Raw genomic sequence first — 25,821 nt, 5'->3', positions numbered from 1 at the left:
TATTGAGTTTCAAACATTATATTGTTTAATAATCTCTCTATCTCCTTCTCTTCTACAGAGAATGCGAAAATTTCTTCGCAAAAAAATTAAAAATTGTAGCTTTAAGCTGGATCGATTGCTGCTATTAGAGCAACGACGACATGTTTGTTTGTTCGATATTTTCATCATCGCATTAATCTACGATTATTCTTGAAATGCTTAAAACGACCAGCGAAAATCGTTTGAAAGGTAGAATTGTTTATTGCTGCAATGGTGACAAAAAATAAATCAAAAAAAGGAAGTAGTTCGAAAGGAAATGGGAAAACGAATGGAAATAACGGTGGAAAAGGAAAAAGTTCGAAGAAATTCAGGAAGAGCGGTGGAAAAAGTAGATATGCCATGGATATATTTAACGAAGAGGTTATGGAAAATGCTTATTATACTTGCCATAATATCATGGACGTTTTGAGCTGTCGAGGATTCCCATGGCCTGAATTACAGAAGAAGAAAAAGAAGAAAGGAAAAAAATAGATTCTGTAAAAAAAAGGTATACATCAACGTAACGAAACTTTTATTAGTATTATGAAAATCACTTAATATATTAAAACGTTTTTTTGTAACTTATGTCTCAATGCCTCGTTTCAACCTCTTTCCTTTGCAGTTTCGTGATTTCCTTGCAATAGTCTTCTGTATTAAAATCTTTATGGGAAATCATAAAAGGCCCATTAAATACACAATGGATAGTTACTGTTTTGGAATATATTAAATTCGGGAGCAGCTGAAAAAAAAATTATCGTAAAATCAAGATGTACTTTTAAACATGAAATAAATGTGCAGCAATCTAACCTTTGGTGTAAGTAAAAAATATTGCGAGCTATTTGGTTTTCCAGTAATATTTACGAGAAGATCGAAAACTCTTCTTTCGTTACTAGCATCCATACCCTTGAATACAAAAATTTATATACATTTATACTCTTTATTGTTTTATTTATATTATAACTAATCAAAGCACCTGATTAATCTCATCTACGCAGCGAAAAGGAACGCGAGTTAATTCTTGCAATGCAATCATGTAAATGGCAGTTGTAACTGCCCTTTCTCCTCCACTTTGCCGTTGCCGCGTTAATTCTTGTAATTCATCGATATCGCGGAATTTAACTCTTATCGTAAGACCATATTGATCAAAATCCATCTGCGAGTAAAATTGGCATAGTTAATCAGTACCTAATCTAAAAAATAAAATAAATAATTTACTTACAGTATTTTCACCATGGGTGAGTGTTACTTCTCCCGCGCATTTCATGGAAGCAAAATGACTACTGAAATTTGTGTTTATTTGGCTAACAAGGTCTTCAAGAGGCGTTATCCATTTTTCGCACAACGCGTCTGTTTGTTTTTTAATCTCTTCCAACTCGTTTGTCTTATTTTCTATAAATTCCTTTAATAGTTTTAATTCTTCCTCTAAGTTTTCGTATCGTTGAAGCATCTAAATACAAAAAATAAATAAATATATTATTCTCAATTTTTAATAAAAATTATTGCACTACTTTAACTCACTTCTTCAGGATTGATAATTTTCCCCATACAAAACATTTTATTACGTGCTAGATTTATTTCAGCATTTATTTCTTCAATAGTAGGTGGCAGTTTGGCAAATGCAGCATTTATTGTCCTAAATTCCTTTTGTCCTGGTTGAACATTATTGGTACTTTCCAATGCCGTTTTATAGAGCTTTTCAGTTTCTCTTTTAAGTGGCTGAAGCTCTTCATCCAGACTCTTAAAGCTGTGCTCGACAGCTTTTAGCTTATGTTGAATTTCCGATGCTACCGCGTCCTTTTCTATCAATGTTTGCCGGTGTAATTCTAATGTTAAGGTAATTTCATCGCTTTTAGTAATATGTTCCAAAATATCGTCCAGGCATGCTTCGTACTCGTATATTATTTTAAGCTCTTTTTGGTGCATATTCTACATTAAAAAGAGACAATTTTAAAAATGTGTTTGGATAGAAAGACAGAAATTTTTACCTTTCTTTGTTTAAGAAAATCTGATTTAATTTGCATTATCTCGATTTTTCCTTTTTTCAACTCCTTTATCTTATTTAAAATAACAGTTGCTTGAGATTTTAAAGCTTGAATTTGTTGGCTCTCTTGTTGATATTTGTTTCTTAAATCGCGATATTTTTGTAACTCTTTATTTTCCAAATCTACCTTCTCTTCCAATTCTATGACCTGCTCTTTTATACTTTCGTTACCTCGTTGAAGTTGTTGTATACTGAAACAAAGAACGGACTTGCAATGTAATTTAAAAAGAAATATATATTCAAAATATACTTCAGCGATATTAACTTTTCTTCGATTCTCTTTATTTTATCATGATCCATCATAATGGACAAGATGCCGGTTCCTTTTACTTGAGACATTTGAATAGATTTTTGACCAGAATATTTTGAAATCCTGAGAGAATAGATATTGCTCTCTATAAGAATACAAACAAAAAACATGTTACAAATTCGAGAGCGGCATAGACTTTGTATGTTTTACTTTACATACCGCTAAAAAAACACCTTAAACTGCTAGGTAAGTGATCAATATTATTCTCCACTTCACTTGTACCTACAGGTATATTATTTAAGCCATACATGGAAACCAAGTATCTCATAATACTGTCAGGTGCTTCAAATAAAGATACCAAATAATTTTTGAACCCATAATTTACAATTTGCTCTATTGGGATTCTTGGCTCTATAGAAATTCTCTTAGCAGGGTCAGAATACACGGCGTTTACTTGAAGCCTTTGTTCATCACGCAAATATCTTAATAATAAATTCATGTCGCTCTTACTTTCACAAACAAAAGCTATTAAATCACGAAATGAAAGTATTCTTTCCAGGTATTTTGAGTATCTACTATCTTTTAAATTAATGTGTAACAATATGGGCTCATGTACCGGTCGTGAAAACTTATCCATATTCTGCCTTAACCAAAGCACTGCTTTGTAAGAATCATTACTTTTTCTTCTAAGTAATTCTAATCGCTTCGCATCGATGTTTAGCGACTGAAGTTCTGATTCTGATTCAACTATTTTCCTCTTGTTGCGTTCAAGCTGTTGTTTCAATGAATTAATTTGAGTCATTAAATTATTAATTTCACCAGAATGAAATTTAATTGCAGAGGAAACTTCATCTTGTTTCTGCGACATTGATTCCTCTGAAAGTAAAAGAAATTAACTTTCCTATTAAAGATCAACATTACATTCCTTTAAATGAAGAGTTACCTGTTCCAATTTCCTGAAGCATTAAACTCACGTCACTTTCAAGTTTTTCCTTCTTCTGCTCCATTAAGAGAATTTCATCTTCTCTCTTCATCTCCTGTTGTATTTTGATTTTCAGCTCATCTCTATGCTCGTCGCATTTCCTACGATAATCTTGTGTTTTTTCTGACAACTCTTGCAGGTTGCAGTACTTTTTATTAATATTATTTTTCTACAAAAATTATATTTATCTTTAATAAATGCATCAAACTGAGAAACTGATCAATTATCATTAGTTAATACCTACAGGATTTTGAGACACTTGCTCAAGCACCTTCATCTCTGACTTTATTTTAGAGATTTCATCGACAATGGGTTTGAGTTCAGCATCCAATTTCCTCATTTTTTCTGCAACAACATCTCTATCTTTTTTTGCCTAAAATTAAAGATTAATTTATCATGGACATTTGTACAACATCAAATCTTTGTCTTAAACTAATAAAGAAGTTACAGTAATTAATTCTTTCCGTGCGTCATCATAAAGAATCCAAGCTTTCTTTTGATTTAAAACTTGAATCTTTTTCTTAATTCTCTTTCTTTCCTGTATTGTTCTCACAATATGCTGCAAGTCATGATATTCCTCACTTTTAATTTCAAGTAAACGTTTCTTGCTTGCTAGTTTAGCTTCTAGATCTTTATGTTTTACTCTATATTGTTTTAATTTTAAATGATACTCATAAAGTTTTGCATCCCCAATAGATCTTTCTGTATTCTCTAAAAGTTCTTGTGCATTCATCTTTGAAAAATCTTGTACTTTGTCTTGTGGAAGAAATTGGCACAAATTATCCATTTGGATATTATACTTGCTAACTAATTCTTGTATTTTCTTTATATTTTCGATTTGTTCATTAATATACCAAGTTGTTTTTCCATCACAAGTAAACTTTCTTGTAATAGTAACAGTATCCTTTGCACTGCTTTTCAGTTTAATTTCAATTTTAGATTCTGTACATCCTGCTTTAACATAATCTCCAACATGGAGAGATCGTCCTATAATATTGGCCTTTCCTCCCAAACCAAGTACAATAGCGGCAACTATTGTAGACTTACCAGTGCCATTTGGACCAATAATTAAATTTAAATTTCTACCAGGCTTTATGACACAGCTGTCATAAGTACTGAAAAAGTATTAATTAATATCAATGACTCTTTATAATTATCATTATAACAAATATAATTTAACTACTCACACGAAATTCTCCATGTATATATATGTAATAATACCATTAAGATTCTTCTCTGAATGATCCATTTTATGAAATATAACATCAGAATACAGTTTTTAATCTGAAGTCAGCATGCAGCTTAAATCTTCCAGCGTATTACTATAACAAAGAAACGGTTTTTCTTGAAATAGATACTCATTAAGACAATAGTATAAATGTTCAAAATATCGCAAATAGCAACTGAACATTTTTATAAAAAACCGTTATTAAGAAATCAACAAATCGTTCATTATTCGATGCAACTTCTACCGTTTGCACATCAGAAGCAATTTGAACTTCTTTTGAAACTTTAGCAGCCGCTTAGCGGGCTTAGCGGAATTAGCGCGTAAACGTAAACCTAAGCCCAAAAATGAATATAGAAGAAAGATTTTTCGCGAAGGAAACAACACAGCGCCCTCTAATAATGAAAATTGAAAGTATTGTTACGCGCATGCGTGTCTCTTTGCATCATCCTTTTCGCGCGCAATTCAGTGTCGTTTAGTCTAATCTTGTTACATGTACGTTTAAACTGTGTATTATGGGTACGAAATTAAAATAAAATCTACAAAACATTACAAAATTACAAAGAAAACATATATTAAGGTAAATCGAAACTAACAATTTGTATAATAAATGATCTAATCCTGTATTGCAGTCCTGTAAACGCAACGTGCATAAAATATTTTAAGAATGTTTATAGAATACATACAAAAAATGCTCCATAAGTATTTTAATAATACATTTAATGTATCTTACGAACTTTTGTATTTACGGAGAGAAACGTAGCATATAAGAATAGTTACAAGAAAATAATGCACGTATACATAAGATATAGATGAAGCAAATCAATTAATCGAATTGCAAAAAGTTGTTGTTGGATATTGTTTGTATTTATTCATTGGCTAATGCTGTTACTCGACAATCTATAGTAGAAAGCGAGTACAAATACGTGTTGAAAAAATGCTATTAATCATCACCATGGTGACTTTAATGCTACAAATAATCCACATAAGCATAAACTCGTATATAAAGGCTCCTATCCTCACACAGAGAACAGAGAACGATTGGAGTCTCGTCGTGAGTGAAACAATAAAAACTACTTTTAATGCAGGATGCAACAGAGTAGCAACAGTAGTTGGAAAAGATGGCGGCCATTGAAAGCAAGAAATTTCGATTCCTTAATGAGGCCGATTTTTTTCTTCAGCTATTTGTTAGGCCTGTTTCCATACAAAATAATAATAATGAAACCATTCAAAATTCATTTTTCCAAAGTGGATTATATAGTTTCGGGTGTAATAACAATGGTTTATACAATTTACGTGATGGTGATACTTTATCAGGTGAATTTCAGCGGTACTTTGGAATTTGACAGTACACCAGGACTGTTGCAGTCGAATTTTTATACGATCCTAGGCTTTTGTTCAACGATAACCACTTTCCTCTTCAGCACACCAAGATTGCATCTGCTTCAGAGTCTTTCGAAAGTATCCGCTCGGCTACCCCCAGAATTCTTCAATAGAATAAGCCAGTTTGTTCATGCCAAAGATATGTTTATATTTACATTCTTGGTTGGACAGTGTCCGAATGTTTACTCCAATGACATCAGCCGGTGCCTCGCCAAAATTAACTGGCTATACTCAACCGTTGTTGTTTTTCTCATGGACTCCTTGTATATGAACTGCGTTTGTGTTTTGAAGATCTGTTACGAGTACATTGGCCAAAATTTGACTGAAGTACGGGGTCAATTGAAGGGAGACAAACCGCATTTATTGAGAAGAGTTTACCACGAAGAAAACAATCCATTATTACTAATGCAGATAAGATCCTCGATGAGGCACCATTTGGAAATTTCTGCCAGCCTTGTGACATTGAATGACACATTTACCTTGCAGCTTCTTATCACGGTCACCATGACTTTTATAGAGGTCACGTTTAGCTTATATTTTTTTCTACTGCACCGCAGAAACGAAAAGGGTATCAATCTCGAATTGCAAATCTGGTATTCCTACTTTAGCACTTCCATTCTCTATTACTCTATCAAGTTTTTACTGATTATATTTGTATGTGAGATGAGCAGAGCTAAAGCCCTCAAGCTTCGCGAGATTGTTTACGAACTTATACTGAGCACCAACGATACATCCGTGAGGACCGAGGTACGTACAAAGCGCGTATACACTTGTATTCGAACAGCAAGCATCATCATGCTTAGGCCAGAATTTCACGGCGCGTAGGATGACACGCCTGGCTCATGGCAAATTGGAACTCTGTAAGCGGAATGTGTTTCGACTATCCTATCAGCCGTTTCGTGCTGCTCTCACTAACCGCCGTGAGTATGGCGTGCCATTCTATGCGCCGTGTAATGCCGGCATAAAACAATATACAAACAACTCCATGCCCAAAACTCTGGTGTTTATTTATATTACTTTTAACTTTTTGCACAGTTGCAGCTATTCTCTCAACAACTGATGCAACTGGAAGACACATTCACCGCCAAGGGATTCAATATTGATACCAGTCTACTAACAATGGTAGGCACGCGCTTCAATTTATTCACTTCTATGTGAACCAAGAATTAACTGACCTGTAATTTAACCTTCAAAGATCATTGGCAGCATCTCCACCTATCTTTTGATATTGATCCAGTTCTTGATCACCAGTAAGCCATGCGAGACTTGAAGTGGAATTACCTGAAAACAAAATAATCAAAATGAAAAGGGGTAAAGACTGGAATTTATTAATATACAAAGTGTCCAGCTGATTCGTGCTAAACTGATAAATTCATATATACAGAAGAAATAATTTAAAGAAAGTAATAAAAATTATCCCACCAATTTAGTATCTAGCCCTTAATTAAAAAGTTATTAAATAAGAAGAATTCTCCGATACTTGACTTTCCATTGATAGAACTATCCAAAGATCTTCTATTCGTGAGACATTCTTCGAGCGATCCGAGGACTATAATAAAAAGTTTCAAAGCAAGAAATTTTTAATTCTTAATAACTTTTTAATTGAGCCGTATATGAAAATCTTTTATGAGACTTTTATTCTTAGAACTATTCTCCATCTATCAATGTACCAGTTTATCACGAATTAACCATACACTTTTATGTTAACATTGTAACAAAACTTTTACCCAGAGAGTTATAACGGTGGTGTTTTTAGCAGGTTTCAGAAGAGAGAAAAGGAATCCGTCGATAAGACAAGATCTACAGGATCTACTATGAGCTTTTGTAGGTAACTACATATTTTCCTTTACAAAGAGACTGACTGTGAGTGGTAAGTTAGAGGTACGAGCGTATAGAGAATGGGTGGAAAAATCAATGGAGAGTATGTTAATGAATCGAAAGGAACATGGTTTGATTCGCTATATATACATACATATATACCACAAGCTTATACCACGCTATATACAGCTTGGCGAAGAGATCAGCCCTGATTCGCTCGTCTGAAAACCTTGCTCTTTTACGCAATTTTGGCGTTTATTAAAGTTTGCTCGCAAATGAAACGAAACCCATATAACCTACCTAATTTAGCGAGTAGCATTTTCGAGTGGGGGCCACTCGAAGGATGCTGGAGGAGTAGCAGGCTGAGCGAGGGGGGGAGGAGGAGGTGGAGTGAAAGAGGCGGAGGCGGCTGGGTTCTATTGACAGCGGTTATTGCCTAACTGCGTACCTCCACCTAATATGCCCGAGCTCACAGTGATTCACATACACACGCATACACACACATACATGTATAACAGTGCCGCCACGCCGCGGCAAACTACCAAATATCCTGCAGCAGCGTATCTTTTTATAATACACCTATAGCCTATAGCTAATGGCTATATAACCACGTGACAACAATTCCAACGAATATGCAAGAATAAAAGAATAAATCTCGTTGAAAAAGTAAAGTCCAATGACGGTAAAATTTGAACGCTTGATTAAATTTCCATATACATATACATTATATATTAATATATATGTGCACAGATATAATAAATGAAAATCTTGTAGGGTTTTTCCAATTGGCCGAAACGGATGCACCAAAATGACGAGGCTGCGCTGGCTGCATTTGAAACTCCGTTAACTCTCCGAATATTAGCTCGTCGAGCGAGATTAACCCCATTGTGCTCCGTTGAAAATGATGACATCACTATTAAACTGCCGTCGGCTTACGGAAATTGATTAAACTATCAGATTAGCTCTGGCAATATCAATACATGCGCAGAGGACAACAGAACGCAGAGGTGAATTATCGTGAGAATTTAAGGGAGTTGACCAGGAAGGTGGGAGATTTCGGGGCAGGATGAAAGTTTGGTCGCGTCAGAGGGAATCGTCATTACGCTATGCAAATCATGTACAGACTCTGCGCGAGCGAGAGCGGAGAGGAGACGAGGCTCTTAGAACTATGTAATAGCGCCTATATGAATGGACGTCCAACTCCATCGACTCTCCGCAGACTGCGTCAGGCGTCACGCGAGCGAACCCCTATATATATTGTATAATAGATCTAATTTGATAGTTTAATCAATTTCGAAGGCTGCACTGGGAGAGCCGAGTTTAATGGTAGCTTGGCAAAATCCATTTGTGCAAGGCCACAAGCGGCGAGCTGCGAGAGAAGACTCCCTCTAGCACCAGGACCCTGGAAAAAATCAAGTGGCAATTTTCCGCAAGAGGATCCATTCTGCGGCCTCCAGAGTGCAGATTCGCTCGCTCGCGAGGAGCCGAGGATAGCGTTAAAGGAAGTGCGAACAATTTGACACATTGTAATATACGAGATAATACGTTGGATATGGCTGCTGCGGCCTGTAATTATCGGAGGCCGTTTGAATCTAACTGTTTCCTTCATTAGCAGTCTCAGTCTTCGTACCACCCCTTCCCCTCCGCTACGAAACCGATTCTGAATTTTCTACAGAATTACCAGCCATTATGATAATTGCGCTATTACCGATAATATCCCCACCGAGCTCACTGCAGAGCGGAGCAGCCTCTTAATCCATTTTCTATTTGCCAGAGCGCTGGCCGGACGAGAAGTCGTCAATTCCGTTTTCGTCACTTCCGCTAGAAAATTATACGTGTATTGTGCGCCGTAGACTACTGCGATACGAATCAACCAATTGAGGAGCTTTTGTCTCAAAGCACCATTATAAACTTTTTCCGTTAACGTTTTAATCGCCAGCACTCTCGATTAGCTTGAAACTGTATAAACTCGTTGCATTTTGTCTCTGCTACCACTCCTTTGCTCGATAAATTCTCTTATGTATATATATATAAATATATATGTATAATAGAAAGGAGAGCTTGGCCATTAATTTAAGCGATTTTGCCAATCTTGGAGATTTTGTTCTCGTATAACCGTGAAAAAAAATCTAGTTGGAAGCAGCTGACTATTTAATAAGGGCGTAAAAAGATGAGGATGAAGAAGCATTTCCGCTTATTCTGCAAGCTTATCTCGTTAAATCTTATAGCTGGAAAGCTGTAGATCTCTCTGTGGCGGAGGGTAGCGAATGTATATAAGGGAGGTGAAAGGGGGACGTGGCATAATTACGAATATTAATTGCGTTTCCAACGAGCTGCTGGAAGCGGGGACTGCTGAGTGCAGATGTCAACCTATTATCATCCCTTGCCTTACAATGGATGAGATATCTCGCTTTCTCTCGGTCGCTTCGCGTCTCTTCGCGTTCGTTCGCTCGCCCACCCCTCGATCGTCGCGCGTCTCGTCCCATGGAATCCCCACCACTCCACCTTTATTGCAAAACTTAACAATGTTACTCGTCCCTCAATAGCTGCGGAGTATCATTATCAACGTGTCATCGCCAGAGAAAATATCGTCTCTATCGATTCTTTTAACCCTCTTCTTAATTACATGTGTAAATATATATGTTATTTTACTTGTATAGTTGAGTAGGAGACGTTATTGTTCCTACTATTTAACTGCTGTATTGATCATTTTAAATTTCTCTTTAATTATATATATACATATATATCAAGTGATATAATTGAGAAAAGTTATTATTCTTACGATTCTTGTAGAGAGAATATCGTGGGAGAAAATTAATTGTATATATGAAAGAAAATGAAATAAGAGAAAAAGAGGAGTTGGTGGATGGCGAATGGGGGGAAGGTGAAGGAAAAGGGAGAGGGATGATCGCAAGCCCTTACAGCGCGTGGGGGATGATGGTACGCGTGAATGCGTCCTTATAAAGAGCAGCCAGTGAATTGATATAAGTGAGCGGTTATTTCGCGATCATTTGGAATTCCTGGTGAATAGAGGAAGGTGAAGCACGGAAGTAGGGGTGGGGGGCTTAGGGGATGGATGAGGGCTTGAATCGAGCCGAGCCACGTGCTAAGCGCTATCTCGCTAACGGATCAAACTCGCAGCCTATATTCGCGCTTTTTCCTCCAAATTTTCCTAGATCGTTAATATTATTGCGCTCCAAAGTCAAAGCGTTCTTTTCAATAATTCTTCGCTTCTGCATTTGCTATATATATATATACTTATCTATAGGAAGGGGATAGTGTTTTTATTTAATTATATATTTCTTAGAATTGTTCCTAGATCGTACATTAATTTATTATTACTCCTCAAAGTCAAAGCGTTCTTTCGAATGATCCTTTGTTTCTGTATATATATATATTGTGAAATACCTACATATCTATAGAAAGAGGACAGTGTTTCTATTTAATTGTATTTCTTACAAATGCTCTTAGATAATGCATTAATATATTATTGCTCTTCAAAGTCAAAGCATTCCTACGAATGATCATCTGCTTCTGCATTCACTATAATATGTATATAGTCGAGTACCTATATCTATCTATACGAACGGGGGAGCGAAGAAATAAACTGGCCGCACAAACACAATAATTACTATCTCTTTATTTGGCTGTTTGCTGGACGGCCCTACGACTGTCTGGCTTACTCCGTTTCGTGCGCCAGTTCTGTAGAACTTAATAAAATCCCAGCATCCAACGCCGAGCTTGTGCGGCAAGCCACTCCCCTACTACCCTCAGGCTTAGTTTATTCAGCAGAGTCGTAGCCTCCATTACTATCGCTTCTCTCCCTCTCTTTTCTTTTTCCTCCCCCCCCCCCTCACCCAAGTTGCATCTATACTCAAGTATATCGAATCCAAAACACCAATAATTCCATCTAGCAGCATTATCCGCGAAGACCCCTTTCGTTATATATATAGTGAGAGAGAGAGAGAGAGAGAGAGAGAGAGAGAGAGAGAGAGAGAGAGAAGCTAACGCCTAATGCTATCGAAAAGTCTTCAATGTGTTTATACCGCGAGATTCAGTGATTCCAGAAGTAGCATTCGGATTCGTGCCTTCGGGGTCCAATAACGACGCTCGTGATACCACCATAGTCGCGTTTTCTCCTCGTAGTCGTCAACCACGGCTACTACACACACACATACACTCGTGTGCTACCACAGATACAAAGCTTCTTTATATTTGGCGAAAGAAAGGGTTTGAAGAAATTGATAAAGGTCGTTGGTAAAAATTAGTATTGAGGGGGGAAGATAAGCTGTGGATAGTGATAAAATTGTTTATGTGTGTGTGTGTGTGTGTGTGGGTAGGGGAAGCGAGGTACGCATCAGAAAGGGACGAAGTTTGGTAATTAATAGGCGACGCTTTTAATATGCGTGGAGAGAAAAAGAAATTGCTATAGAGCATAAATGTCTGAGTCATAATTGTAATTGCGTGATGTTATAAAGAGCAAAAATTATTTTATTCCCATAGACCATTCATTGAATAGTCCTATAAAATTATTTACTTGATAATAATAGTTTTTTTAAATGGATTATATTCGAGTTTAAGCAAATAATTCATTTTTAATTCAATTATAGTTATTTTTTGAAACTAAGTGAATTATTTCGTTGGGACTATTCAATGAAGAATTTATTTGAATCAAATAATTTTTTCTCTGTTTAGGCTTATTAAATTCCTCGTCTTTTCTTTGTCCTTGCTTGTATTTACCGGAAGATAGGGTTTGAAGAAATTGGTGAAGGAAAGAAGAAAATTAGTATCATTAGAATGAAGATAAGCTGTAGATAATAATAAAATTGTCTATTTATAATTTTTATAGGATAAACTATGTCTTTCAATGAAAGGTGAGAATAAATCTGCAAGAAGAGAATTAAGAAGAGCATCCTAGACTCATCATCATGTTGATCATCGTCTTCATTTTTCTCAAAATAGATGATTAAGAAAAATTGATAAAAGATACCCAGGAAAATTCTAATATCAACAGAAGGAAGGTAAGCTGTATAGGTAATAATAAAGATGTCTATATAAAATGATTACAGGATAAATTACGATTTTAGATAAAATATAGCATTAAGTCTGCAAGAAGAGAATTAAAAAGAGCATACTACACTCATCATCACGTCGATCCTCGTCTTCATTCTTTTCAAAGTGGATGATTAAAAAAAATTGATGAAAAGCATGCAGGAAAATTCTAATATCAACAGAAGGGAGATAAGCTATATAGATATAATAATAAAGTTGTGTGTGTATAATTGTTATGTTGGGGAGAGGCGAGGAATGGAGGAAGGCGCGACCTTCTACAATAGGCGACGTTAAATCTGCAAGAAGAGAAGAAGAGCTTCCTAGACTCCTCATCTTCTTGTTGGCCCTCTCACCATAAACGGAATCCATCCTGAAGGAAGCAGATACAATTGACAATGGACCCGGCGAACCGGCGCGCGGCCGTCAAGATCAAACGACGGCGGCAGCGGCGCCATACTACTCCCCCTATATATATATATATGTATATATATATATACTAACTCGATACTACCCCTATTCCTATGATACAGCTCCGGTCGCGCAACTATTAATACTATATATATATATATATAGCATGCGGAAGAGAGAATTTTTCTCGAAAGATTATCAATCGAGCTACACATATAATGGACGAGTTGAAAGGACGAGTTTTCTTGGGCTGGAAATATCCGTCTGTGGTATACAGAAGCACAACCGGATTGACATTAACTAGCTCGCGCGAAACTTACCGTTAAGCCTCTTCTCATAATTAAGCTCATTAGGCGTCCTTACTGTCTGCCAAGTTTTACCATAAATACAGTTTGCGGCTTAAAGCAGGCTCACTTTTCTTTCCTTTGCCTCGTCTCGGTACGCACAATTTTTCAACGTGCAATATAATCGCTCTACAAGAGGCCTTCGATCTCTTCTTTTTCTACGAATCCCAGGATGAAAGGTGTTGTCTTAGAATAAGCAGGATAATCGTAAGTAAATTTCCAGACACTCTGTACACAGTATGGCGAACGACCTTGTTTCTCATCATTATCCCTCAGAACCCTCGGGATTCCCAATACTCCCTAATAGTCTTCTTCGGAGTTTTTCTATTTTAAGATAGATTATAAAGGTGTAGAAGGTATGCGACAAATTTTCACCTAATAAGGTTTTTATTAAAAATTTTAAGCATTTGTAGTATAGGAGTAAATTGCAAAGATTAATCGACTGAATATTTTTTCAATGGGTCATTTTTAATTTTTTTTAAGTTGTTATTTCTAGAACTAAATGATCTTTCTATCGAGTTATTAAATAGGGAGTAAGCTATGTAAGGTGAGCAATTTTTATTTTTACTAAATTCGGTTGCTTTGCTTCTTTTGCGAAACACTGCTGGTGTAACTTGGAAATTTAATGATTTTAGTCTGTGTTTATCCATTTAAAGGCCATAAATTCACTTTGCGAGTAATAAGAACCTTGTTCTTACGTGGAATGTGTAGAATTATAGTGTATTATAGTTTTCTTGTGAAATTTTCATTTGTAATAATTAAAATTGTGGACACTGTTTAATTGATATTTGATTTTTAATATAAGGTGGTGAATAAGGATTAAGGGTGGCCAAGGTGAAGAATTGCGACCTTACAAGGAAGAATGAGATATAGTCAATGATAACTGGAAGAGAGGAGAGTCGAGAAAATTTACAGGAAAGTACAATACCTTCTCTACTGAACTACTCTATATATATATATATATATATATATATAGCATATAAATGAAATGTTCCAATTTCCCATAAAAATGCAGGATCACAAGAGATAAACCTGTGATGACCTTTCAACTGGTATCCGACTATAAACATAATTAGGTGAATAAGGATCAAGGACATCCAAGGTGAAAGATTGCGATTTTAAAAGGAAGACTGAGGTGTATATGATCAACGATGACCGAAAAAGAACAGAATAAAGATCGAAGAAATTTATAGGAAAATATATAAAACCTTTGCTAAACTATTCTATATATATATAAATGAAATGTTCCAATTTTCTAGAAAAACTACAGGTTGGCAAGAAAGATAGCTGTGATAACTTTTTATGTTTTTAATGCTCCACTATAAACATAATGCATTGAATAAGGATGGAGGAAATTGAAAGTAAAAAATTATGACATTCCAAGAAAGACTGAAATATAGTCAACGATTGCTGGAAGAGAGTAGAAAAAGAGTCTAGGAAATTTACAGGAAAGTACAAAATCTTTTGCTGAACTCTTCTATATGTATATATATCATAAATAAACAAAATGATCTATTTTCTAGAAAAAATGTTGGTTCGCAAGAGAAAGAAAGCTGCAGTGGTAACCTTTTAATTGATACTCCACTATAAACATAATGCGGTGAATAAGGATGAAGGAAATCGAAGGTGAAAAATTGTGAAATTATGCTGGAGGGAGAGAGTGGGGTGGGGTATAGTCACCGAGGACTGGGAGGGAGTAGAAAAAAATCTGGGGGATTTACGCGGAAAGGGCAAAATATTCCCCGCCCAGGGCTCATTCAAGCTCCGACGATGGGGTGGCTTTGGGTGAAAAGCGGCGAGCATGATTGGCCGAGGGGCTAATATGGCGGTGTTAGGGGCTGCGAAGTGGGGCGGATGTACGCGATATTAAGGGCTGCTTTCATGTCTGACGAGCCAGTTTCTGCTGCGCCGTCGTCTCACGTTATACTCTTGTCCCAAATCGAGACACGCGGCTCGTGTCATGTGAATTCCTCGCAGCTTTCATCCGAACCCCTCGTATCGACCTTGGAGAACAACCCTTCCGTCCTTTTATTACTAAAAAAAAAGAGAAGCTCCAAGGACCATGACTTTGTGATCCACTAATTCTCACCGAACACTTTCCACCCATCATAAATGGAAATTTGTTGCTGAAGAGTGATCAAGGACAGTGATTTCTGCTTCAGAGTCTCTTGGTTCGTGTGATAAAAAATAATCAACAACTGGTGCAATAATTAGTCGCCAATATGGCACAGACTTATAATCAGAAGAGGAATGTGTACAGTATAGACCAAATTTTGGGCCATGGTAAAGACGAGGGTGAGAGAACTATTAATTACTAATTGTTAATTATACTATAATTATTAATAATTATATACAATACCGTAGAAACGAATAATGGAGTAACGAAAAGATTGATTAAAGAAGAATAAAACTGTTTAGATCGTTGAGCAAGAAGAATCGATTTGGAAATAGTTTTAATTAATAATGATTAATGAGCAATGTACAGCTGAAATATTGCATTATCGATATAAGCATGGAAAAGCTGATTAGTAGAAATTAGAAGACCGAGAGACGGGTGTAATCCGTATGGTTGACTGGAAAACCCGTCCATTCATTTTGCTGGAAGGGTACGCAAATCGTTCCTAACGATCTTAGCACGGCGCTTACTTAGTTTCGCATAATCCGTGCACAGGCGAAAAACTGCTATTTCTCCTAGAGATTGTACACGAAAGGTTGGGGATACTTCGAGTACATTGTGACGCATTGAAAGATTAAACGATAATTGTTTCTCGTTGAGCAAATACGTTCTTCTGGCAAAGGGGAGAGCATGTGGTCATTTGGCATGGTAAATAAATTTTTAATTTCGCGGAACGAATCGACCCACCCGCACCCCATAACATTTAATAAAGCCAATGGAGAGGTAGGCATCGAGTGGGTACCCTATTGTACCCTCGCATAAAAACATTAAAATCTCCCTATTCATCTTGGATTAGCCCGTCGATGCAGTGCGCGATGTATGTACCTATACTATCTGTGTATATATATATATAATATACATGTACACAGTAGGAGTGTGTATTTCGTATGAAAGGACGAGTGAACCAGAGAATATAAAAGGGTAGAGATAGCGAATTTAATTTTTCCTCTATGAATACCGTGTGCTCGTTTATGCCTCGCGTTGCCTAACAAAAAATTAATTTCCCTCAACCAGTTTTTCCATTTTAATTGTCGGATGGAAAGACGATATAGATAGATGTACAAAAATACTGTATATACATATATATCTTCTGAAAATTAGAAATTTAGAAATTCTCGTGAAAGAATTTAGCCCAGTAAAAAATGTGATAGATGTATGTATATGCAAATAAGTCATCTCTATGTCTCGCATTATTTAAAAAAAAATAAATTTCCTTCAATCAGTTTTTTCATTGTAATTGTCAGATGAAACTACGATATATATATTGTACACAAATATTACATATATATACACACATTACAACTATCCAGCCCATCCAAAAGTTAGAAGCTTAAAAATTCTCGCGGGTGCGTTTAGCGTAGCAAGAAAAGTGGTAGATGTATACGTGTATATATATATATATATATATATATATAGGCAAACAAGTGGGTGCTGCATGCGTTTCCGGGGCGGATATAAAAAAATGAAGCGACGTAGGAGGCTTAAAAATTGGCAAATCCGTCGGACGAACGTCATTGACGTATCGGTTATATCGGGGACCAGTCGTTGTAGGGCTTAAAAATGGAGAATATTCTATACACGTTACTCTGTTTTGGTATAGCGAGCGACGGCTTAATCGCTCGATCCTCACTCGAGTATCGGAGGCCCTGCAACAACAATTTGCCTCTGGTGTATTCTTTATCCATTATACGTCTATATGTATATACAGTGGAATATTCCATTTTTGTAGATCACGCGACGTCATCGGACACCGCAGTGGACACCGGGGACACGGAGTTGGGTCACCTAAGCGATCACCAGATAAACGATTCCTTATCGGACCCTTTGAACCTCGGCGAGGGCGACAGACCCAGAAAAGTTCGAAGGTCCCGGACCACCTTCACCACCTATCAACTCCACGAGCTCGAGAGGGCCTTCGAAAAGACTCAGTATCCGGACGTGTTCACCAGGGAGGAGCTCGCCATGAGACTCGACCTTTCCGAGGCGAGAGTTCAGGTTCGTTCTGCTGCAAACCCAGAGAGAAAGAGAGAAAGAGAGAAAGAGAGAGAGAGAGAGAGAGAGAGAGAGAGAGAGAGAGAGAGAGAGAGAGAGAGAGAGAGAGAGGGAAAGAGAGGCCAGGCGTAATCCCCTTTCGGAATTATTTTCAAGTAGAATCGTTAACGGACGAGTATCTCGTAATCGCACAAGTGCTGGATTTCTGTTTCAATCGTTATGAAAATACCTGACCCTAGTTTCTATGTACGTATCGTATACAAGGTGTCCAGTTGACTGGGGCCAAACCGTTAAATTAATAAAAAAATACGAGTAATTGATGGAATCAAAATTGTATAGAATTTTATCATTTACAGGAATTAATTAAACAATTACGAAGGATCGAGAATTTTTTGATTCGACAAAAAGCTCACCCGGAATATAATCCCAAGGGTTTCTAGTTCTTGACGAAGAATACTATACCTGCCTCCTGATTCAACGTGATTTTTGTCTTTATTTATTCCTCTTTTTTTTGCAATTTAAAAGAGACGATTAAATCAAATTGAAGGAAGAACAAGTGCTGTATGGATGGACCAGTTATTTAGAGAAAAGGGGTTGGCGAAAAGCGTCGACTTCGTCACTGTGGTGGTGGTGGTGGCTTGGTAGAGACGGTTGTCAAGAGAGAGACAGAGAGAGTGTATGGGTGGCGGGCGCGTGCGGGCGGACACCCGAGAGTGAAAAGAGACGGAGAGTATTCCGATTGGCCTATTGTGGTACAGCGAAGCGACAATGCCAGCAATTGGCCGTCGCTCGACAAAACCGCTAAATGATCCGCCGCGGCGCAGTGGTGCCACGACCACTTTATTTCAATCTAGGAAATCCTGCGACTCCCCCAATTTCAAATGCCAAATTACCCCATTTTTCGACATTAACGGCAAAGCCCGATGATAGACGATCGCGTGCTTCCTAATGGCTCGCAGCCCCCTTCCATCCCCCCTCTTCAAATAAAATTCTCAAATCCAATGTTCTAACTCAATGGAATTATCCAGAAGGGCCATTCCGCTCGAAAGTTTGCCGGAGCTCGAGGTGGTTCGGTTAAATGACGCGCATTTGCCTCTTAGGGGAGTATTCGCTAACGATTAAATCATTAACAGCGATTAGTCAATTGAATCTTCGTCCCCCCCCCCCCTCTCTCTCTCACCATACTGTATAGCTCGCGGACAGTCTTGATACATTCAACCAGCGGCTATTTCTCCTACTTATACGTTTTTATCTTTGCAGGTCTGGTTCCAAAACAGAAGAGCCAAGTGGCGAAAGCGAGAAAAAGCATTGGGTCGAGACACGAGTTTGATGCACATTGAGCAAGCTGGTGAGGATCGAATCGTACAACCCTTTGAGAAACACACATTTTTCTTTCGAGATTAACTCTTGTTGAAATTGGTTACTCGAGAGTGTCTATATGGACTCACACGCTATAAGCTATTAAAACTCAATTTTCAAAGCTTCAACATATTGATAAAACTTGTCCCGATGGACTGAAATTTAATTAGAAATTTTGCTTAAATTTAATAGCATTAAAATCTTTCACTCGAAATTTTCTTATAGGATTCTTAACGATTGTAGTATTATAATAATTTTCAAACGTTTACATTGCAAAGTCTGAATAATATAATCTAAAAGAATAATTAGTTTTGTTTTTCTTTAAGTTCTTTATTATTTATAACATTTATTCAGTAAATATTTATATCTAGTCTGTTTTTCTCTTGTTATTACAGTAAAAATGTTTTCTATGATTCTTAATTACTAGGTTTAATTAGATGAATAAGATAAATTTAAGAAAAAGAGTTGTTAGTGTGTACACATGTTTCAAAAGGTTACACCTCTTATCTAAATTTGAAAAATATGAAATTTCAGGTGTCAACGAGTTGTCGCTGCACGCTCATTTGCTGCAATCAGCGGGTGGCGTTGTGCCAGCTGGCGAACAAGCTGGACCACCAGCTGGTGCCTTTCCTTGGTTCATCCCGCCAGTATTTCCACCGTGGGCGAACAGCGCGCCAAAACTACCGTTGCACGCGATTCTCTCGCAGTACATCGGTCTGCCCCACAACTTGGCTAGTTTGGGCAGCGTGCTCCCTGTAGGCCTGAATCCAGCTACTTCTGGTCTGAACCACAATCCAGTCAGCTTGAATGGTCACTCTGTAAGGACGACGCAGCTTTTGCACGGAAGACCGGTGAATTTGGCTTTCGACAACCTTCCACAAAATCTCAGCTCCAAACATGAAAAAGACGAAGACTCTGTATCGTCGGACGAAGACGTGAGGAGGCAGAGTGCAGAAGGACTGAGAGTCAAAGCCGAGCAAATCTTACGCAAGGCGGACAATTAAAGAAGAAAGACACTTTTTGTAACATACGTGTATTTAAATATACATCACACATATATATATATATATATATATACAATTTATCTGCTGTTGTAAATACAACTGCACGCGACTCTCTGGGTCCGTCTTGGCTAGTTTGGACAGAGAGTTCCTCGTGGGCATGAATCCACCAACTTCCGGCTTGGACCACAATCCATCAAGCTGGAACGGTGATTTCATCTATAACATTAGATGTTCAGAGGCACTCTCAGAATGTTCGCCGAACGTGTGGATATTCTCGGAGTATTCTAAGGATGTCCTGAGGATATTTGTGTTATTGGGGTCTGCGAGACGACGCAGCTCTTGCATGGAAGACTAGTGAATTTGGCTTTCTCGACGATCTTCCACCAAATTTCAGCTTCAAAGACGAAAAGGACGAAAGACGCGATGAGGCAAAGTGCAGAAGGACCGACGGTGAAGGCCGAGCAACTCTTACACAAGGTGGAGAACTAAAAAAGAAAGACACTTTTTGTAACATACGTGTACGTAAACACAAACATATATATATATATATATATATATATATATATAATTTATCTGCTGTTGTAAATATTGTAGCTAATCATCAATTGTACCACGAAAGAAAATATAAAAGAACTGAAATGAAAATGAAAGAATTCGTTACAAGCAATTTATTTGTACGCTTATTGTATCTCTATGATTATCATTCTGATTATTATCAGTATAGATTCGATTCCTCTTTCAGTGAATTTTCCCCCTCTGTCTTCCTTCCCACGTATCGTTAGTTTCGAACGATTTGAAAAATTAAGTTTTTCCCTTTACGAGTCTATGTCTCCGGAGGGACAGCAAATAAAATGATGCTTGTGATATTTGGGTATTTCGGTGTGTACGAGGGAAAAGGGGTGTTGGATTGACACGCACAATGGCAATTTATCCCTTTTATCTATATCCACCGTAATAAGGAAGGTATAGTATACATATACACTCTGGCTGGCAGCGAATTATCGTTATCCTTATCGTTATTGTTAATAGCAGTGAACGATAATTATTGCACCAACTGTCAGGCAACGAACCGTCCAAGCAAGGTTGGATGTGTACGATGAGGATAACGATCGGTAGATAAGGGTGACGATTGCGGGAAAACGATGCTTGTCCGATAGGCCTAGTCACTTTTTAATTTCATTTTAAAAGCACGTGATAATTACGTTAGCCATACGTCGTAAAACGCGTATACACACACACACACACACACATATATAGTATTGCTTTGAACAAATATAGTTATAGTGCGTGCTTTGAATTGGGAGAAAGCGTGCAGAGGACTGTACGACGCGACGACGGTTCAGCTAGCCCCTTGGGGGGTTTTTGCTCAACGAGCCTCGCGTATAATGCCGTAAAGTTCTGCTAAATGGAACCACTAGAAATTGAAAGAAACGCTCGAGTCCACTTTGGCCTGGTTTCATTTACTGCCATACTGCTTACTGCCATTTTTGCTTACCACACCATCGAGAACTTGCTCTGAAAATCATATTTTTGCCAGGATTTCGTGTGCTGCTCCCTCCCCCCCCCCCCCCCTCTCCTGTCGCGACGAATTCGGCGAAGGTGCTTCCATATACTGGCGTGCATATATATACACAGGCTATATATAAGAGAGAAGAATTCAGCAGCGTTCAGTTGAATAGCACTGATCGAAATCACAGTGAAGGACAATTAGATTAAAAGCAGCGCCTCTCTTGGCGGCTTGAGATCCATTAGTGCCCATTGTATCACCCCTTCCATTTACGCCACCCCCAAGCAGCTCTATCTCGAAGCTAGGTACTTATTCTCAATAGTAATATGCTCACTCCAGTCCTTTACTTCCTCCTACTCCCGCTCCCAATCTTTGCCACAGCAGTCTTCCTTCACCCCCCCCCCCCTGTACCCCTACGACGTTTTATACTCACAATCGTACAGCAATCCTTACATTCCTCCATCCTTCAGCTTTTTCTCGAGACTCGCGAGCGATCGCTCCTCTTTCACACGTTGTGAAGTTGAGTGTGTGGTTATGCTTAAAAATTAGCGTCCTTAACTCCATACGCGAGGTGTACACACTTGATTAAGGCTATTAGGGGGCATCCGGAATTTATTCGCGCTAGGCAGCACAAATCTACCTTTACCACGCCTGCATCTGCTGCACAATAATAATAAGGGAACCCTCCTGGAAACCTCAAGATATATATATATATATATAAATTGTAATATAGAGAATATCCCTCGCTTATCGATACTCGCCAATTTATTCGTGGATCGTAAATTCATAGCAGGATCGACGGTTAATTCCAATAAAGCGTGAGACACGACGCGGCTGCAGTTTGATGAAGATTGCAGCTTTGCCTTTGTGTTTGCTTCGTGCGTTCTTTTATCTGCTCGACGACGCGTTGCGTGCTGTATATTATGTATATATTGAGGAGTAGGGGAGGGGCAAAGGGGGGAGGCACAGAGAGCCAGCGCGAGAAAGAGAAGGAAGAAGTATCGGTTTACCTTTGCCGCAAGGAAAATCTGTGAGAGTAGCTGTATCGAGACGAGGCGAGGGGCGGGCTTAATGGGCGTTTAAGGGGATTCCCGAGGGATAATTAGCGTGGAGGTAGCTGGATTCGGGAGAGCGAGAGAGCACGCGGTGTGAAAAGCCACGACAAAGGAGCCAGGTTACACGATTACGCTCAACGAGCGAGAGAACGATCCATTGGTGGACAGAGGGCAGAATCTTGACTATGATTGGTCCGTAATTCGAGACTGTCGAGCTCAGGTAAAAAGCGTGGAAACCGACTAGAGCGGGCCCCCTGCCGGGGCCCGGGAGTCGGGACGAGCAGATGCGGACATTCGCGCCATTCACGAGCGGACTTGTATAAATATAGTAAATACACCGCAAAGTGTTTAACCACACGAGTGTCTTCCTTTGTATATAGTATATTGTATAGCTAAAATCGGAACCCCTCTCTTTCAGGTGTAACCTTACAGATTTTTTCCTCTTTTCCCTCTCTTTTTCCTCGCGAAAGACGAAAACACCGTTCCGGACCAGAAGATGGCTGCATGTGCACCTTGTATCTATACACACACGTAGTATACGCAACGTCTGGCATGGCATATTCGCCTTATCGATTTCATCTTAATCAGATCTCAATATCTCAATTACGTTTTGAGCCGAGCTTTCCCATTTGTTTGCCAGAGAGATTTTAAAGGCAGGGCCCATTGTCTGCTCGCCACCCCTGAGCTCTGGCCTCCCGTTGCCTCCCAGCTTAACTTTTCATTCTCCTGTAAATGGCAGTAGCAGCACAGCTTCTGCCTGTATCATGCCGACCAACGAGACTTTTCGCGTGAGGGCCATGGCACACGAAGCGGTGCGTCGCCTCGGTAGCCGTTTGTTAGAATTATAAAATTCTTCTTGACTCCTATAATTGCACCGGATGGCGGAGAACACGCTGCTGCCGAGACTCGACGCACCGCTTCGTATGTGTCATGGTCCCAAATCGAATGAAACAATGGAAACGCGCAGGCAACATCGGCTAATTCGCTTGACGACGATCCAATCGAACTGCGTTATAAAGATAGTGGCAACCGTGCCAAGTGGCAGAGAGAGAGAGAGAGAGAGAGAGACGGAGAGAGGTTGGACGGAGGTGGGGCGTGCGCGTGTCGAGACGCGCTCTAACCTCGTCGGTGATGGCACGCGCCGACACGTGACCTATCAACGCTTTCCCATAATGCTTTATTAGTTTGACAAAGTAGCCTCCGGTACGTAGCGCAATGGACAAATTGAAATTGAGAATCAATTAGCGGACAATGTAGCTCGTTATAGCGGCACAAGATGCAACGGTCGAGGGAGGCACGACGTATATAAGCAAGAAAATCTGAGATATTGGCAAAGCCGCGAGTTAAATTGAAAAAGTTGATTCGAGGTTACGCAAGTTGCACCGGCGAATGGATATACGCAGAGCGGTAGTAGTATATGTATATAGCAGTGTTGGTGGTAGAAGATTCCAAGTGGCAATAACAGAAAATACAATGGCCTAATTTTTCTCCGTTGCTTCTTGATCGATAAGCTCCGAGCCATTAAACTGACATGCAGTTTGAGTTCTTCGAAGCCAAGGGCAGTTTGCATTGCGATGACGAAGCGACAGCGACATACGTATAGGTGTGTGTTGGGCGAGAGGGGGGGGGGGGGGGAAGAGCGGAGTGGAAGGGAAGGGGGGTGAAACGTATAAGAGAAACACAGGCGAATGCCCAAGTTGCTATTGAACCGATTTCGAGCAAATATCACTCGAAGCAGGTCGGGTAGATCTCGACACACGGGGTGGTAGCAGTGGTAGTAGTAATGTAGTAGTGGTAGTGGTAGTGAGATGCGCGGGTGACAAGGGGGCGCAGAGAGCTTCGCAAGCCCTTCGGCAAATTTCATAACCGAACTTGTCGTATTTGCCGGGATTATTTCAATATATTCGACTCAAGCTCGAAATCTGTTTGCGAGCGAGTGTATGCGTGAATGGAACTTGCCGCGGTCGGCGCGGCTCTCTGTCAGAAACGTCTCCCTACTCCCGAATAAGCTAACGGTACCTAACCGTGTTTATCGCGCGCATTACAACTGCCGACTATATGTGCATGTGCTATATATATTATTTTATATATGGCGCACGTTAAACGCAACGCGATCGCGAGTATCGATGATTTTGATGAATTTAACGATCTCGTTAGGGAGCGGAGAAGGAAAATGGAGAAAGAAGATGGCGCGCGCAGGTATAATAGAATTGTGATTTGAGAATATAAATGCCGTGTGCGCTTGCCGAGGAGGATTTATCGCGGCGTGTAGTCGAGCAGAAATCGAAACCTTTGATACATGGGGTGGGACAATTAAACGCTAAACTACCCCTCGAGGGCATGGCTCACCCCTAATGCGCTCTTTATGGCGACTTAATGCCCCTAATATTGCATGCGACCCTTGTTTATACCAGTTCAGCGCTTCCCATTTTCCTCGTATTTTCACTTGGCTCGTATGCCGAGGCAAGAAAAGCTGCAAACTGTGAAAAAGCGACGCTGACATACTTTGCCATATTATTGTCCCCTGAGAATTAAAGGGATATCTTATTAGCGAGAAAGAAACTAGAGAATAATGCGTTCTACGCGAATGAGTACCCCTACGGCCATCGAGGGGGAGGGGGTTGCCTATGCATGGGAAAAGTTCATGTCGTGTTTGTACTGGAGATCTGGCAGCCGGAATAATGTGCCTTGGACTGGCTCGGACGACGACAGGTCCATTCAACTATAGCTAATATATCTGTCACTGCTCTATCCCCCCCCCTCCCCCCCTCTCCCTCTCTCTCTCTCTTTATTTGTTCAAGCCTCCGGCTCGGAGACTTGATTAAATTACCAAGTTACGTATTAGTCGCATCTATGCAGGACCGCGTGCGTGTGTTTGCGATTGATCGATGCTATATCGCTAACGCCACAAGGGGACGAAGAAAGGAGCGAATAAGAGAAGAGGTCAGCACCAGCAGTCAGCACTCGAGAGAGGTAATGAAGCATTGATGGTGGCGCTGCTGTATATATACCTTGTACTACCTGCTCGAACGACGAGACACGAGAGATGCGGCGAGCTCTTTTTCCGCTTGACACCTTGAATGGTGTTAGTTGTAACGCCTATAGTGGCCTTTAAGAAGGTTCTAGGCAAGCCGCGTTTCGCAAATTCGGTTCATTTGTCGCATTGTCCATGGCTTAAGGAGAAGCGAGACCCTCTCGAAAAGCGCT

At 39.2% G+C, this 25,821-nt stretch overlaps 4 protein-coding genes and 1 long non-coding RNA gene across 11 annotated transcripts; 3 read left to right on the top strand and 2 right to left on the bottom strand.

The window, feature by feature from the left end:
* Nucleotides 1–104: 104 nt before the first annotated feature.
* On the bottom strand, nt 105–6,189 carry SMC5 (structural maintenance of chromosomes 5). 5 transcript variants are annotated; one of them, XM_066743173.1, is made up of 16 exons: nt 6,055–6,189; nt 5,806–5,989; nt 4,479–4,613; nt 3,740–4,406; nt 3,536–3,664; nt 3,253–3,460; nt 2,529–3,185; nt 2,325–2,454; nt 2,004–2,250; nt 1,537–1,944; nt 1,238–1,465; nt 992–1,171; nt 826–921; nt 626–757; nt 427–513; nt 105–244 (listed from the first exon to the last, which is right to left on the bottom strand). In XM_066743173.1, the coding sequence occupies exons 3-15, from the start codon at nt 4,538–4,540 to the stop codon at nt 475–477; spliced, it is 3,183 nt and encodes a 1,060-aa protein (XP_066599270.1). In that variant the 5' UTR covers nt 4,541–4,613; nt 5,806–5,989; nt 6,055–6,189; the 3' UTR covers nt 105–244; nt 427–474. The 5 variants fall into 5 exon arrangements, with proteins under 5 accessions (XP_066599270.1, XP_066599273.1, XP_066599274.1 ...); XM_066743176.1 differs by lacking the exon at nt 6,055–6,189 and having other exon boundaries at nt 5,813–5,853; XM_066743177.1 differs by lacking the exons at nt 5,806–5,989; nt 6,055–6,189 and having other exon boundaries at nt 3,740–4,257; nt 4,339–4,406; nt 4,479–4,851.
* On the top strand, nt 236–763 carry LOC136783221 (uncharacterized). Its single transcript, XM_066743184.1, has 2 exons — nt 236–526; nt 641–763. Exon 1 carries the CDS (start codon nt 250–252, stop codon nt 508–510), a length of 261 nt encoding a protein of 86 aa, XP_066599281.1. The 5' UTR covers nt 236–249; the 3' UTR covers nt 511–526; nt 641–763.
* LOC136783218 (putative gustatory receptor 28a) lies at nt 5,142–9,774 on the top strand. 2 transcript variants are annotated; one of them, XM_066743179.1, is made up of 5 exons: nt 5,142–6,646; nt 6,935–7,021; nt 7,095–7,210; nt 7,659–7,727; nt 8,492–9,774. In XM_066743179.1, the coding sequence occupies exons 1-3, from the start codon at nt 5,606–5,608 to the stop codon at nt 7,167–7,169; spliced, it is 1,203 nt and encodes a 400-aa protein (XP_066599276.1). In that variant the 5' UTR covers nt 5,142–5,605; the 3' UTR covers nt 7,170–7,210; nt 7,659–7,727; nt 8,492–9,774. The 2 variants fall into 2 exon arrangements, with proteins under 2 accessions (XP_066599276.1, XP_066599277.1); XM_066743180.1 differs by having other exon boundaries at nt 7,656–7,727.
* A 5,530-nt stretch (nt 9,775–15,304) lies between these two features.
* LOC136783220 (aristaless-related homeobox protein-like) lies at nt 15,305–20,136 on the top strand. 2 transcript variants are annotated; one of them, XM_066743183.1, is made up of 4 exons: nt 15,305–15,804; nt 17,427–17,692; nt 18,950–19,037; nt 19,583–20,136. In XM_066743183.1, the coding sequence occupies exons 1-4, from the start codon at nt 15,744–15,746 to the stop codon at nt 20,050–20,052; spliced, it is 885 nt and encodes a 294-aa protein (XP_066599280.1). In that variant the 5' UTR covers nt 15,305–15,743; the 3' UTR covers nt 20,053–20,136. The 2 variants fall into 2 exon arrangements, with proteins under 2 accessions (XP_066599280.1, XP_066599279.1); XM_066743182.1 differs by having other exon boundaries at nt 15,306–15,816.
* Nucleotides 20,087–22,415, bottom strand: LOC136783222 (uncharacterized). The gene is made up of 2 exons (XR_010824235.1): nt 21,993–22,415; nt 20,087–20,537 (listed from the first exon to the last, which is right to left on the bottom strand). It is a non-coding gene; the product is annotated as an uncharacterized lncRNA (long non-coding RNA).
* Between the last annotated feature and the right edge of the window lie 3,406 nt (nt 22,416–25,821).

The sequence above is a fragment of the Prorops nasuta genome, unplaced genomic scaffold (assembly GCF_024137725.1).
Source record: "Prorops nasuta isolate Cenicafe-Biocafe unplaced genomic scaffold, Cenicafe_Pnas_1.2 PNAS00032, whole genome shotgun sequence".
NCBI classification, from domain to species: domain Eukaryota; kingdom Metazoa; phylum Arthropoda; class Insecta; order Hymenoptera; family Bethylidae; genus Prorops; species Prorops nasuta.
This window is presented reverse-complemented; position numbering and strand designations above follow the sequence as displayed.